At 41.5% G+C, this 15,805-nt stretch overlaps 2 protein-coding genes across 2 annotated transcripts in view; one reads left to right on the top strand and one right to left on the bottom strand.

Moving 5' to 3' along the window:
• LOC115407556 (acid-sensing ion channel 1-like) overlaps positions 1-7,596 on the bottom strand; it is a 69,839-nt gene extending 62,243 nt beyond the window's left edge. Inside the window, exon 1 of the mRNA XM_030117939.1 lies at positions 7,062-7,596. Within this exon, the coding sequence (XP_029973799.1) occupies positions 7,062-7,423 (362 nt within the window). The 5' untranslated portion in view covers positions 7,424-7,596. The remainder of the gene's footprint in view (positions 1-7,061) is intronic.
• A 4,661-nt stretch (positions 7,597-12,257) lies between these two features.
• spryd4 (SPRY domain containing 4) lies at positions 12,258-15,236 on the top strand. The gene is made up of 2 exons (XM_030118708.1): positions 12,258-12,440; positions 14,226-15,236. Exons 1-2 carry the CDS (start codon positions 12,305-12,307, stop codon positions 14,765-14,767), a joined length of 678 nt encoding a protein of 225 aa, XP_029974568.1. The 5' UTR covers positions 12,258-12,304; the 3' UTR covers positions 14,768-15,236.
• The last annotated feature ends 569 nt before the right edge of the window (positions 15,237-15,805 follow it).

The following is a 15,805-nucleotide window of genomic DNA, read 5'->3' on the forward strand; positions in this document are numbered from 1 at the left end:
GAGATGGAAGTAAAAAAAAAGCTTGTTTCACAGCAACACATTCTTTTCCGTCTGTATGTTTTTGTGACCTCCAGCCTGCCGTTTAGTTTCTGGGGATCAGCAGAAGATTTTACTCCTGTGATCAGATAATGGGTATGTATCATTCTCGTTTCATGTTTTTCTGTCATTGATCTTCATAGTTTACGTGCCTCTTGCTTTGAGTGAAGCAATCTGCGATTCTGTCTTGAAATACTGCTAAATTAGAAATAAAACTGAGTGGAACAAGATGCAAGACTTCAATCCCATGGGGGACGGTATAATTTGACTGATTTTTAATGTACAAGTGAAGTCTTTTGGAGTTATTTTGAGATGTGATCACATCAAAAAGGCAACATTTTTTTATGCTGTTTTGAAAAACTGTTTTTTTTTATCTTGCTGTCTCGACAATAAAAATATGAAGGACGTGTTTGACACTAAAATCACTGATGTGTTAAGTGACTGAGGTTATTATCGCAATGTCATTTCTTGATCGTTGAGATGGAAACATTTTCAATTCCACCCCAGAAATCGTTTTTGACTCACTAATGACATTTTTGTCACTGGAGAAGTGATTTTCTGGTTTCTGGTTTTCCGTTGTGGCTCATCTGATACTGTAGGATGTCCTCCGGTGTCCATGACTTCACATTGTCTCAGACATATACATTTATGTACTGGAGTTTATGAAGTTAATACAATTTGTCAATTTTAAGAGAAACGTCAAACTGGCCATCGCTGATACCGTACAGCTGATAACAATACGAGACTGGAGCAAAAACACGCTGAATACACGGAGGAGACATAAAACCAGACATGGAACACACCACAGTTCATTTACAAGGATTCTGAGCATTGCTGTCATGTAAACTGACGTCCAACTGGCAAGATGAAACAGAAAAAAGTGAAGACGAAACATAAAAACAGGGCAGAGCAAAATATCAGTACGATGACTGAAATAATGGATACTTTACTACTGAATTCATGTTTTCAATCAGTCCTGTTAGAACTACACTGCAAAAACTGCCTGAATGCCTTCAAGGTTATGAAGGACAATTTGAAATGCAGTTCAATCCGAGCTGATGCTCACATCAGTGAGAGTCAAGCTTTGTTTTTGTGAAGACATGATTTTTAAGTTGTTTATTAAAAAAAAAAAAAAGGCCACAGAACTGAATTAGAAAAGCCTTTGAAACTAGAAAATGTCGTCTGAATATGAGGCTCCGATAGATTATTGTGTTTTTTTTCTGTGACTCAGTTCCTGGATTGGAGATCCCATCATATCATTTTTGAAGATTTATACAAGTATAAATGGTTGAATATCTGTTATTATCTTCTTCACTGGCCTGTTTACTCCTCATATTGATGAGCAGCTTAACCTTAATTTAGTAACTTCCTGCATTCGATCCTCTTGTGAGCTCCACTGTGTGTAAACGAACTACACTCCGCTGCCAAAGAAAAACACTGAGGACCAAAATGTCAGATTACTCCTGCAGCCTTACAATCGGATGCTCGGCCTACTCATATTAAAGCCGAGACTCTGCTCTTGGACTGTGTTACACAAAGCCTAATGTTTCTGTCTAAATACTTCCTCTCTCGCTCCGCCGTGCTCATCAGCAGGTCGCTGACTCGATCGGCTGTTAGTGCTGATCGGGTGAACTTTTAAAGCCGTGAGAGCGATTCAGATCTTCCTCTGGCTTCTTAGCTACAATCAATACTTTTCACTGCCATTAGATAGATTTTCATTGAAGAAATTTAAACTCATAATCACTAAAAAAATGTCAGCAAACTATAGTCTAATGCTTAAACCTCTAAAAATCAATGCAACTGATGGTTTTGTTGTGTCATGTAGCCCAGAAAGACCTCTCATTAAGAATATTACTCATACTGGTTTGTGTGTATTTGCTCAGAAGGGCAGGACATGTTCAGGACAATCGTACCACATTTACAATTAACACATTAAGTAGACACACTCAGTAGTCTGCAACATGGCTGCGGAGCGACGCTGAGGGGGCAGCAGTTGTTGTGGAGTCGAAGACCTAAAACTGTCTGTTGTTGGGGGGAGACATACCTTGCATATTGCACTTAAAGTGTTCAATTTTTGATAAACACGTGCAAGCAATGCTGGTGTATAATTTAAAGAGTGACGAGGTCAAATGTTGCTGTTGTCACTGGAGCTGAGTGCTAAGTGTCTCATTTGAGACGACGCTAATTCACGCTCTAAGTAGCTGCACTTACATGTGATGCGCCCACATGTTGATGCTCTAACAGCGGCTCAAAGCACAAAAACAATTTGTAACTAATGAAAGTTTTGTTGGGCTAATTTATCACAAAACTATTTCAGAGTCGCTGTCTCTTTTCTGTCTTGACAGTTACTATTTTGCAGAACTCCTGTTTACGGAAGGAGCGCCACATTCATCCAGAATCATCTCGTCCTGCTTACAGCATCACGAATGATAAAAATCCTGAAGCAGCATGTTTGTAATTCCTCTCAACTCTTCTGAAGCCAAGTGTTTTACTCAGCTGTGACCGAGCTGTTCCATGTTTTCACGTACTTTCTGTCCTATCGGACCTTCACAGCCAGCCAGTATCTAAAGCATTGGGGCTTGAATTGATTCTATCATGAATGGATAGAGCACTAAAACATCTGGAACATCATCCTCTGACTAAGCGAATCAGTCCCTCACTGTGTTGGTAAAAATGTTTCATCAGGTCATGTTACTTCAGCAACTTATCAGTAGCACGATTAGTAACTGTTTGCTTTTAGGATTTATATAAAACCGGATAGAATTACAGAAGTTTCTCTTGGTTTTTTTTTGTGAATAAAAGGAGTTTCTAGAGTTCCTCTCTGAGGTGGCTCTTAGCTTTTAACATAAGCTGATGACAGTGCTGGAGATTTATTCACAATCCTTAAATAAACATGAGCTTAAACATATAGGAGCTGTCTGTTGCTGTCTGCATGTTGGGAGTTTATCTCTGCCGTTTTGTTGCCTCTTCTCATAATCATCCCCTCATTTATCTGCATGAATGCAGAAAATCATTTCTGCCTTGCAGAGATGCGGAGCACTTGTACTTAAAAATAAATGAATAGAGGCTGATTACCTCAAAAAAAAAGAGATCAAATTAGCATGTTTGTCACCATGTGAGTCCCAGCATTGCTTTAACTTCAGGCTGAACTTAATAAGTAAATCAGTGTTTGGATTGACCCATCCAGTCCTGACAGATCCGGCACCAAGTCGGAGCAACACAGTTCCGCTGCGTTTAAAGACATGCACGTTACTTTATCCAAGCAACCAGTTATCCCTTACAACCCTCACAACTCAGTTTAATGTTCATATCACTAAGACAACTCTAACTGATGGGGGACAACGGAACAGTTGCTTCATGGAGTCACTGCACTCCTTCTAGGAATAAACAGAAAAACAACATCACAACTTATTGAAGCAGTAACATATAGCGAGAATCAACTATATTTGTTTACCACAGCAGCGGCCACCCGTAGTGGATATTGGAGAAGTCGATACTGTGAGTCACAGATCTGCATGTGTTTGTTTGGCTGGAAGATCTCCAGTGACAGTAATTACATACTGCCTATTTTGCTGCCAATATAATCATTCATCTTTAACTAGGCCCAGTTATGGCAGTGATCTTCACTTAACCTCCTGTCAGACGTCTCGCCATCTATTTAAAATCACATTTAGATGTCTGATACTCAAGAATGAATAGGAAGAATCTCTGAAATCAATCAAGTCAAACCTTTGTTATCACGCTAATTAAAAACAGTTTATGTTTCTATATTATGCAGTTCTCAATATAGCGTCACACCAAACACAAGTGCTGGGACTCAGAATTCACAGCATTGCTTTGTGTTCTTTCACTCAGCAGGATGTTTTTCCCAGATAAGTTGAGAGCAATGTCCTGTGAGTAACGGTGTAGAACTGACCCACATCACACGCAACATCATCGGTAGCTCTGGGAAATTTACTTTAGTTTAATAGAGCTCACAAAAATCTGACCGCACTGCCTTTGTAATAAAAAAACGAGCAGAATAGCTGTAAATGCAGCTGCTTTTTACCCTCGCTGTGATCTCCCACTGAGCTATTATTAAAAATGTCACCATATTAATGGACTCACCAAAGAGCAGACTGCTTGGAGTCCTTTTCCCCCCCAAACACCGTCTCCAATGAAAAGCCTTTCAGAAAAGCCTCATGTGAATGTCCTGTTACATGAATATGGTCTTTAAGAGTGATCTTTTGTGAAACATACAGCAGCCTGTTTCTGTGCCTGAATGAGGATGAGATTTACTGGCCTACTTCGTTTAATCCAAGCCTCATAGCGAGAAACATGTAATTAAACACATCGGGCTATTAAATTTCTCATAAAACTGGGAACTAAGAGAGTAATCTTCTTGTTTTTCAATTTCAGACGGGCAAAGGGGCATCAACAGCTCTCAGAGAAATGGCCTAAACGTTAAATCAATGATGACCAGCCTGATTCTCGTCGAAGGAATCAGCTCGTAGATTATTTTTTTGGGTGACATTTAGATTAGGCTGAACCCATTTCAGACAGGGGCAGACAGTGTTTTTGTTTGATTAGAAGAGAACTTAATTGAGGAGCGGCATTGACTCCCCGCTGTTTGCGTAGCTGGACGAGGCTGCCAGGAAGACACTTATGAGATAAAAATCCCCCGGAGTAAAACCCGGCCGGATCGGCAAAGACTGACACTCCGGCATGTGCGCCGCTTAAATATCATGCCACAAGACATTTCCCAGACCAGTGACTCCCAACATGAGAAGTGGGCGGAGAACAACCCTAAATGGATTTCATGCCAGGAGCGTTTTCGTTCCTGGCCGGGGGTAGAACAGCTAAGTGTGCCACTGCATCGCCTCTCCACCTTGCCAAGGGAGGCAGGATAATGAGCACTAAACCTACTTCAGAGTGTCAGCTTCGGGATGAGTGCACGGAGATGGAAACTTAGAAGTTGAATACACCTCTGTCTTGCTGTTTTGGTGCACACCTTTGAAGGATTTCCGTTGTGAACCGCTGCCTGAAAAGTGAGATTCAGGTATTTATTCATGAAAATCCAGATGGCAAGTGTTGATTTTTCGCTCACAGCAGCGTCACGGGGAATAAAAATGCTAATTTTAGTGTTCAATCTGGGATCTTCATTAAAGATTTAGAGTAAAAGTCGGCTGCGTAACCACATGAAAGTAAAGCCACCGGAGGCCTTCGGCAGTGCATGCTGAGCCTTGTCCTCAATCTCTTTAACTGACGGCATGTCCGAGGTTCGTCACATCCGAGCTCTGAGCCTCCGCTCGGATGTTTTTGGATCACTCACACGACACCAAACTTTCTTCCCCTGGAACGCCGTCAAGCACCAACTGCAGTCAAGTGATATCACTTTGCTAATTGTTTGATTGTGGACTCTGTTGACATTTGGGGAAAAAAAACTACTAAAACACCACAGCGAAAGAAAGCAAACAGCATGTGAAGCCAGGGTCACTCTCAGCTTCTTCTCTCTCACACACTCTGAGATCTTTCTTCTTTCCCCCTGCATGATCACAAAAAACCACTAATTCATTCAAAGTGGCATCTCCAATGAAGTAAAATCATTGTCAGCTTAGTAACAATTGGATTTAATCTGCAAGAGTGGGCTCTCTGTCTTTCTGTCTGCGGGCTTTGAAAGACAGAAGGACTTAAACGTATCAATGACAGAAATACCCAGAGCATCTGCCATTTCGCTTGTAATCAACGCGAGCCAGCCTCTCCACACACATTTCCCTCCTGTGCATGCGGCACTTGCCGTTGCCAGTTTCCAGAGCCTTCAGTTGCGCCGAGCAGACAGCTGAAGCTCTCTGATTATAATGCCTCAGCTGATTCCAGCCTTGACAAGAGTCGCGCTTTTTCAAAACGCTCGCATGGCTCAACAAGGTGAAGCTGGCAGGGCGAGTGGGACCAAACTGCGAGTGGTGCTGGATTAAAAATTCAACTTTTAACTGAAGTGACACTAACACTAAAGCAACACATCACAAATTAAAAGACTTTTAGGGAACACAAGTCTGCATGTGCTTTTCATTCAAACATTTTTTTCCCCTTGAACGCTGTACATCTTCACAACAAAAAACATACTAACTCATATCTTTTAAACAATACACATTTAAAAAATGATGAACGTACCAGTAAATGAAAAAGAAATGGAGAACGTAACTAATTTTGAAGCTTCATTTATGTGGTTAAATGTGTTTATTGTAAGAATAATCTCCACAAAAATTCATATTAATCCACATTTGACCATCTGATATGTAAAAACACATTTGAATGTCATGTATATGTAAATGCAGCGATTTCCTTTTCCCTTGTAACTGTTAAAACACAAATTCACAGTTGAAAGTGGAAGAAAATACCATTTCAATGAAGAAATTTGGTAACTTCCTCATTTCTCCCCATTTCTTTCAGAATATCACCATCATACTGTATTTAATCCCCTTGGGGAAACAACAACAGCAGTTGTGCAACACAAAGATGTGGTGCTTGAGTTAGTTTTTATGAATTTATGTACTGTATATAAGTAAGAAGCTTTTAAAACACCGCGATTCACACTGATGTCTTTTGATCTTTTACCAATCCAAAAGATTACCTCATCTGTGTTACTAAAAATTTGATTTAAACTGTAAATCAAGTCACTAAGGGAGGCATGGAGCAATCTTTCTGATAAAACAGTAATCCATATGTATGAGATGTGTTAACCCCTCAGAGAAAATCATTAGTGACAGCATGCTATTTATAGACAATGGAGACAATTAATCAGAACACATGAACAATTTTCCTCGATTTTACACATTCACACAATTTTTTTTAATGTTTTATCTTTATGCCACTGATATAAACAAGTTTAATTAAACTGAAATCTGAAGTTCCTCCTCAGAATTTACCATTTTCGTGCATTTTAGTGAGTGGATTAAAGGGGAATGCAACGAAATGAGCAAGTTTGAAGGGTTCGTGCAGGATCTGTGGCCGGTGAGGCGCTCTGGAGTGAACTTCATGCTGGTTACCTCTGGTTGAGCAGGGCCAGCAGCTCTCCTGCGTGGTACAGGTCGTTCCGCGTCACGCGGCTGAAGCGGAACGCGTTCAGGTTGCAGAAAGTGACCGCGGGGAAGGTCATGATCGGGGTCGTGACCTCGTCCAGCTTGGTGACGTGCGGGTACTCGAGGTAGAAGTGGATCCGGTCCACGCACACGTACAACAAGAAGGTCAGCGAGCCCAGGAAGAAGACGAGCCACAGGCAGCGCTTGACGCAGACGCGCTCGTACGTGAAGATGTGAGAGATCCCGTGCAGGGTCGAGCTGTGCGCAAAAACTTCTATGGGTGGAGGTTGGTTTGACTCCATCTCGTCGGTTTCGACTTTGAGATCCATTGTCACGGTGCGGCAGTGCGGGAAAGAGTTCGAAAACTGCTTCAAGACACGAGCGGAGCTGAGCAGAAGCGATTCATTCACCTGTGGCAGAAACTGTCATTTTCCACCCAAACAGCTTCAAACGTGCCTCTGATTCAAAAACCTGGCGCCGCCTGCTCACCATCGCTCACGCGCACTGGCATGAACGGATCTTGATTATTTGCCGCTCTTTAGATAAAAAAAAAAAAAAAAAAAGTAAGTCAAATGAGCGGGATTTGTGCGCATTTCACGCGCAGAAGAAGAAAAAAAAAGCAGAGCCACTCACACGCGCGCAAAACCAAGAGCTGCCAGGGCGAGGGTCCAGCAGAGCTGCGCTACGGGGACGGTGCTTTGCAGGTTTCTCCCATGCATGCAGCAGTAAAGCAAAGGAAAAGACGGACTGACAAAGTCTTTCATCAGCCCGTGTTGTGGATGCTCGGTTATAAGTCCAGTGAAGCACGCACCGTGTCTGCACGCCAGCCGGGAGAAACGGGGAGCCCGGACAGGGAGAGAAATCCTCTCTGACACTTCATGCTCGTTTATTAAGAGTTCCTCCGTGGCTGCTCTGCGCGCTTTCCCCTCTCCGTGCGCAGATTTTCAGGTCGGATCAGGAGGTGTCGTCCACTCTGAGCGTGTTTGAGTCAGACGGCGGGTTGTTGTGGTGGAGATGGAGGTGGTGGAGGTGGTGGTGGTGAGTCGTGAGGTCTCCTCCGCTCCTGTTTGTGTCTGTCTGACAGCAACAGCAGCAGCGGAGGAGGAGGAGGAGGAAGAGGAGGAGGAGGAGGAGGACTGACGCTCTGCTGTTCACCTGTGACTTACTCCAGTTTGAGAGAAAGAGAGACTTTATTTTCGATATCTATATTCAAAAATGTCATGCATACCTGGAAACTAAATTATCACCTTTCCTTCCTGTTGTTAATTTAATAATGTACTGAAGCAGCCCAATATTTCCTGTTATGTCTTAGCAAACAATTAACAAATCAGGCTATTTGAGTTTTTACTAAGATGGACAGACTCAACCAGAAATCACAGCTTCTAAGAAATATGAATCGAAGTATCAAAGGAGAAATAAAGAAATATGGTTTAAGATGAATGACAAGTTAATCTAATTAGCTGAGTAATTGTTGCTGCTGTGTTTAAATGACCAGAACTGAATGACTTTTCAAGTTAATAGAGTCTCTGTGATTTCATAGAGTGTGTGCTGTTGTACTCCCAGACTTCCTGATGCTTTTCATCACATTCTTGGCATCATTCATTAGATTTTTTTTTTGTAATTGAAATATCTGAGTAAATATCAGCAATTGGCAACACAAAAATCAGAAAAAAATAAATAAATAAATGGATTGACTGATTGTAGAAGGTTTCAATGCCTTTGTCAGCCTTGAACTGCTCAACCATTTCATATAATTCAGGAGCAGGGTACACTGTGCTACAGGAAAATATACAGACTGTAAAACTACTGTAGAGACACATTTAACAGACACCTTTGTTTGTTCTCATTTCCCTGCAGAAGCACACAGTGGAGCAGAACTAACTCCTTTCAGCGGAAGAAAACAGCTCGGAGATCCCCCTTTACGCAACCCGTGGGACCTGGCACAAGAACAGAGGTGAGATTGTAGATATTGAATTTGATTCACCAAGTCAGAAGAAGTACTCTTTAACAGCAGGATGTGTCAGTGTGTAATTTGCGAGCATGTTTTCACACTACATTTACTTTCTTGTTAAACAGAAACAATCATATTCTGATTGCTCTGACCTTGCGCCTGTGTGGGAGTCAGAGCCGAAAGCTGCAGTGAATAAAAAGTGATTCTTCATGTGCACCAAACTGCCTTTGAACTGCAAAGGAGCCACTACACTGAAGAGGGAAGAAGTGAACGAATTGCATAATCAGTGACTGCTACTCTTTGAAGTGAACAGTACAAAGTGATGTGAATCTGCAAAGCAATTCATGATTTCCATCTCCATAATCGGCATATCGGCTTTGAAGGTGACGGACGGTCTTTCAGTGTCAGTTACTGCAGGTCTAAAGGGAACAAACTCTCACTTCACAGACCACCACACTCACCCTCTGCAATCAAACATCCAGCTCAAATGAGACCATTCATACAAGGGCACCCGAGGAACAAAATAGAAAAACTCTGCAGGCAGAAACCTCAGTCGTAATTCCTAAGAAAGATTTTTAAGGTCATTTTATTTCTTTGCTCTCAGTTGAAGTGCAAAGATGACTGAAGTCCTTTTAAAAAGAACAAAATTCCTGTTTATAGAAACATGATTGAGTGGGACTCTTTGCACTCACTGTGAAAAATAAGTTTGTCAATGTGAACAATGCAGACGCCAGGAGTGAAAAGTGGGATTAGGAAAATCGAGATAGAGAACCAGGTTTGAAGAGGAATGATGAGGGCCCGTAGAGACGTATGTAAATGAGACTGAGGTCAGTAGAGAGGTGATAATGGAAGGAGTAGAGGGAGTCAAGATGAATCTTCACTCACCCATGGATGAGTTCAAGTACATCGGGTTAACAATCCAGAGTGATGGACAGCACAGAGGAGAGGTGAAGAAGAGGTAGTTCACTCATGGTCTAGTTAACCTTGGCCTCTACAATAATTAGGTGCCACTGTGACTACTGCACTCCCACAAAGCCACCAAGGAGTTCTGATGAGCCGTTATGGTGATCCCTGAAATGGGTAATGGAAAGAGAAAATAAAGAAAAGAAGAAGAGGAGTTCAGTAAAAATACTGCACTCTTTTTGGAAAGTGTCTCTCTGCTGTTCTGGAATATCATCTTGGAGACAAGAAACATCAGAGAGCTAAAAATAAACAGGATTCAAGCCAAAGTAATAAACAAGTCGGACTGATTTTGCCTCCATGAAGTTGAGAATCTTCCCAGACAAAATGAAAAATTTGAAAACTGAGGCAAGAACGTTTTGATGTTAAGCCATTAAAAAGTACAAAGCTCCACAAGGTGCAAACTTCCAGCACTGCACCTTGTTTTATTACTTATCCATTACTCTATTTAATAATAGAATAGAATAGAATAGAATAGAATAGAATAGAATAGAATAGAATAGAATAGAATTGAATAGAATAGAATAGAATAGGTCCCCTTGAGAGAATTACTTTTCTGCATTTAATCCATCCTAATCAGATTTACTGCCATGCAGCTTTGTTATAACAAATGCACATAATGTACCAAACCCAGCAATGGAAGTCTGGTTCTGAGAAACAGTGAAACACAAATGTGTGAAAAAATAACTTTTTCCAGAAGAGAGTATGAAAATGAGGGTGGGGAAATGGAAAATTTCCATTCCAAAAACAAAGTAATCATCAGCAGCATGCCAAAGAAAAATAATGACAGACTCAATGTTTAGATTGGACCCATGAATAAACAATGACATTTAGTCCCCAGCTGGATACCAGCTTGTAAAATGGATCTGGCTGTGCAACAAGGCCAAATCAAGCTCCGTTAATATCTCAAGATGTGTAGTCAATGTCATGAAAGATGCATTACTCACGTTAAAATCAAGAGGCTGAAAAGAGAAATCCTCATTGGTGACATTAAAAGTCCTGTTATGTTCTCCTTTGTGTCCAGCTGCACTTCTGATCCCATCCACCAAGTAAACAGCTGTGAATAATGCAGATGTGTGGATTCAATTAGTTTGTGTGCTTCACTGTTGCATGGAAATCTCCCTGACACATTCAGTTGTGGTGTGAAGCAATCTAGTGTGACCTCCACCTCTTCTGCAGAGAAACAGATAGTTTTAATCCAACTGCAGAAACCAAAGCAAGATTTTGCTGTTAAAATACGAATATGATAAAGTCTAAGTGTCCAGTTTCTGTATTCACAACTGGGTCTCATCCCAGTTGGTTCTGCCTGTTAAATCTCCACCTGTGCTGCATGTTAATCAAGCGCTATCGCTCCCTCTGAGGTGAGATGAGAAAATAGGTATCATGGGAGAGCATGCGGTCCCACTATCCCTCTACAGGGGAGAGTCTATATTCTGTTACAGAAGCTCACAAAGTCATGGGTGTCAACTGCAGTGTATGTTACTAACATCTTATAGTGGAATGTAATTTTTTAAGGTGTTTTGTTGTGGCTTTGAATTTGTGCTGTGTAAAGGATGCATTTCATGCATTTTAACAGGAATTGCCCTCTATTTTCAATCAGCATGACTGACACTTTGATAAAAGTTTTATTTTATACTGTGATTCATACTTGAGCACAGTCGGAGTCACACAAGCCTTAACCTGCCTGGTATTTAAGTTTTGATGAGAACTTTTGAGGGGAAAAAAAAGCAGAAATCAGGGGGTCCTTCTCCTCTGTAATACCTTCTCTAGAATACATCACAAAGACATGAAATTACATCAGTATCTTCAGTGCAGGTTTCTGCAACACATGGTGGATAAATCTTTCAGAAAATATCAATTTTTTAAAACTGTAGAGCCTGTGTAATGACTATGGTACATACAGTATCATATGACATCTATTGGTTTTATATTTGAAAGACAATTATGTGTGGTTGAATTTTAGAGAAATTGTCTGGATTTTCTACAAAAATATGTTGAATAAACTTCAGATCATTTAGTACAGTTTAATTTTTATTGCAGCAATTCTAACATATTTATCAAATGGCATTTTAATGAAAACTCAACAACCTCACAAGAGCAAACGGACAAAGAATGAAGATGTTGAATGAGATCAGATCTGGGAGTTTTGGTCGCTGTCCAGGGTCCTGAATTCTGTTTTCAGCGTGCTTCTCGCTGTTCCTCCTCCGGCCTGCAGGGGGCAGCACCGCGCGCTGCTGCCACATGTGAGGAGCAGCGGCAGTCTGCGTGTGCAGCACGTGAGCCGCAGCGGTGAGGAAACATGGCGGCGCCCTCTGCAGCAGCTCGCCTGCGTCTCCTGGCAGGACGGAGCGTCGCCTCCTGTCTGGCAGCCCGACAGAGACGGGCCGTCCGGGTCCCCGCGGGGAGAAGCTTCGTGTCCACGTCGAGCGGCAGCTGTGAGTTAAAGTTTTGCTTCTGTTAAAGAACCGTGAGAAGAAGAAGCGTGCAGCTCCGGGTTCAGCCTCTCGTGGGGCGCAGCGAATGACTGATGGCTTTAGTTTGTTCCCTGCATGGCCTGCCCACTGCGCTCCGCCTACAGACTCAGAAAAACAGAAAAAGACCGACATGAACTGATCAGTAACTTTGAAGTTTCTCTTCATTAAAAACTAAGTGACTCCCGCCTCCTTTAGATGTCATTATGTAATGTTAAGTCAGTAATAAGTGCAAATTGCATAACTAATTAAATTGACTGATTTTAAAGGACATTACTCGGATAGAAATATAGCGAAGAACAGAGGGAACTGTATTTAAAATTTAAAAAAATCTGAAGAAATGAGCTTTGGCCACCAGGTAATTGACAGCTGTGCACAACATCTGTGTGTTAGGAAACCAGAAACCACAGATTGTCTCTAAATGGTTTGTGTGCCACGGTTTTCTGTGGGATGACTGGAGTATGTTGTTTCTATTCACTGATTAAAAATTGAAGTAAGACATATTTTCTTTCCAGTACTGTCAGTCATCACAGGCACTAAACTTTACCCAGCAGTAATGCTTCAGTCTCACAAATGTTTACTAAAGGTACCAAGTTTTATTACATTGCAATACTAATGGCGAGCATGAAGATTTCAATAATTGTGTGTTGAATGTCAACCTAGTCTTTGCATGTTAACCTGAAGTTTCTCCTGCTGTGTACACTATAAACCTCCCACCAGTGTCTACAGCCTGCTCGTCTTGTCACCTGCATGTTTTGCTTGAAAGTTAACTTGCACTCATCGAGGAGTGCATGTTTTTGCTCACAGCAGGTGTTTTGCAATGCTGTGACAGGAAAGGTTCAGGAAAGGTTCGAAGGACTGAGTTTTTCCTGAATTTCTGGTCATGGCTGTGATTCACAAGTCAAAGGTTGTGTCTGAAATCACGAAAACATTGATTTCTTCTGACAGAGGGACTGGTAATGTTTGTGACTAACAAAAATAACATATTAATAAAAAAAAATCAGAAACCAGTCTTCTCTATGTGTGTCATTTTTAAACAGCATTTTAACAAAATATTGCATTGATTCAAATGTCACAACCTTAACCTTGCAGTTTTCTTGGACTTGAAAGGTTTTTCCTCAAAAATCAAACACAAACTTCGCCTGAATCGTCTGAGCTGGTTGAAGTCATATTTGTGGGTCATGATGTGTGCAGACAGTTCAGTCTCCAGCTGCTCAATTATCATTAGCAATTAAGAAAGTAGTAAAATTACTTAATGTAATTACTGCATCAATGCAATGTAAAAAAAGCTACCATGTACTTCACCCATAATCAAATATATGAAAATCAATAATATAGAGTAAAAAAAAAAAGATGCGATGCTCATTCATGGGAAATGAGTGTGGTGAGCTCGGCTGAGATAGTTTCTCATAAACATTTCTGGACTTTAATAGGAAATGAATTGAAACTCTGTTAATATTAAATGTGTTGCTCTGATTTCAAAATTCTGGATTGTTCCTGTGCTATAACTTTAATGGTATTGTTACAGATGTTTATTTTGTTGTGTACTATGTAATTTTTTGTATTATTTTATGAGGGAACTGCAGATGGAAGTTAGTTTTTAAGTACATCTGGAGCTTTACATCTCTTCTTACTGAGATTCATTTTTATAACGCATGAATCCTGACAGGAAAAGATAACAAATATTGGCTATAAAATCAGTTTAAATGAAAAGCCATCAGGAAATTACCTCCTGTTGTCTTTCTTCAGATCTGCAGTTCAGGCTCGACGAGCGAACCGCACACAGCAGTCTGGACCTCTTCAAGAAAGACACGGGCGTGATCTACCGCATGCTCGGCCTGGACCCCTCCCACGTGCCGAAAAACCCCGAGCGCTTCCGGGACTGGGCCGTCGTGTTCGGCGACGAGCAGATCAGCGCCGGGCGGCACTACTGGGAGGTGACCGTGAAGAAGTCGCAGGAGTTCCGCCTGGGCGCGGCGGAGGCGACGATGTGCAGAGACGACTGCGTGGGCACCAACGGCTCCTCCTGGGTGTTCGGCTACGCTCAGAGGAAGTGGTTCGCCATGACCAAAAACAAGATGGTTCCCGTGACGCTGGTGGGGAAGCCCGAACGCGTGGGAATCCTGCTTGACTTTGAGGCGGGCGTCGTGGCGCTGGTGGACGCCGAGAAGCCCCGGATCATTCACACCATCAGAGCCCAGTTGAAGGATCCCGTCTGCCCCGCCTTTGGACTTTGGAACGGAGAGCTGCTCACACACTCCGGTCTGGAGGTACCCGAAGGCCTGAAGTGATGCAGAATCATCCGTGACGGGCCGGCCGGTGCCGTAGCAACTGTAACCACAACAGTACCTGATGATGGTGCAGTAAAGAAAGCAATATACTTCCTGGGAATCCTGTCTGATTCTGTTCGCGGCGGTGCGTCATGTCGCCTCACAATGCATCTTCCTACTGTATGTATTCAAGTCTCTGGCGATCGTGTCAGACTTTTTCTGAGTGTAACTCATGTATTACCTCTGAAGCTTCCTGGTATTCGGACGGTGTGGGTCAGTTTTGATAGAAACTTTAATTATCAAGCTTTTTTTTTTTTTTTTTTTTACATAGAATGTTCTGTCATGAAATGATAAGACCTGAAGCAATAAAACATTTCTCATGTGTGTTTATAATGGTTCTAAACTATCTTCACATTTGGTTTATTTTGCAATGTTGAAAGCATTGTGAAGCGGTCAGTGTCACTGCCACTTCTGTGAAATAAAAAATAAAGAGTCGCCATCACTTTTTTTTTTTTTTTTTTTGCAACAAAGTAAATGACAACAGCTTGAAAAGGGCTTCATATTACCAAGCTGGTGGTTTTTTGAGTTTTTAACTCCACATCATGAAACTGTAAATGTGTGAAACTCAAGGAAAAGGCATCTTTTCTAACTCAATATTTTGTGAACAAGGCACTAAGTGAACATATTTGGTGAGTCCCACAACTCGGATTGCTTTTTTTTCTTCAAACTGAGTTACTGACAGTTGTACAGAAGAAAAATGTGGATAAACCACTGAAATGTGCCAGAATATTATTAAACATCCCAGACACCCTAGAATGAATATGTTCAATTTCAAAGTATTTTGAAAGCCTCATTATGGGTTAATGGGTTAATGTGCAGATGCAGGTATGTTACATCTGTTTGCATCTGTACAGCATTTGTCAAAAACAGCAACAGCAGCAACCAGTTTATTGAATTGAAGTTTTTAGCTTGACTCAGTCTTTGCTTCACTCCTCAGTGATACACAAAGACATCTGCAGCAAATCTGCAAGTCTGATGTTTTGGTTTCAAAGCTTATTG

This window comes from Salarias fasciatus, chromosome 20 (assembly GCF_902148845.1).
Source record: "Salarias fasciatus chromosome 20, fSalaFa1.1, whole genome shotgun sequence".
NCBI lineage: Eukaryota > Metazoa > Chordata > Actinopteri > Blenniiformes > Blenniidae > Salarias > Salarias fasciatus.

Bases quoted from the DNA above. Each gene is read 5' to 3' on its own strand.
- spryd4 (XM_030118708.1), top strand. From the start codon at position 12,305: ATGGCGGCGCCCTCTGCAGCAGCTCGCCTGCGTCTCCTGGCAGGACGG. The intron at 12,441-14,225 runs GTGAGTTAAAGT...GTCTTTCTTCAG, and splicing joins GTCCACGTCGAGCGGCAGCT to ATCTGCAGTTCAGGCTCGAC.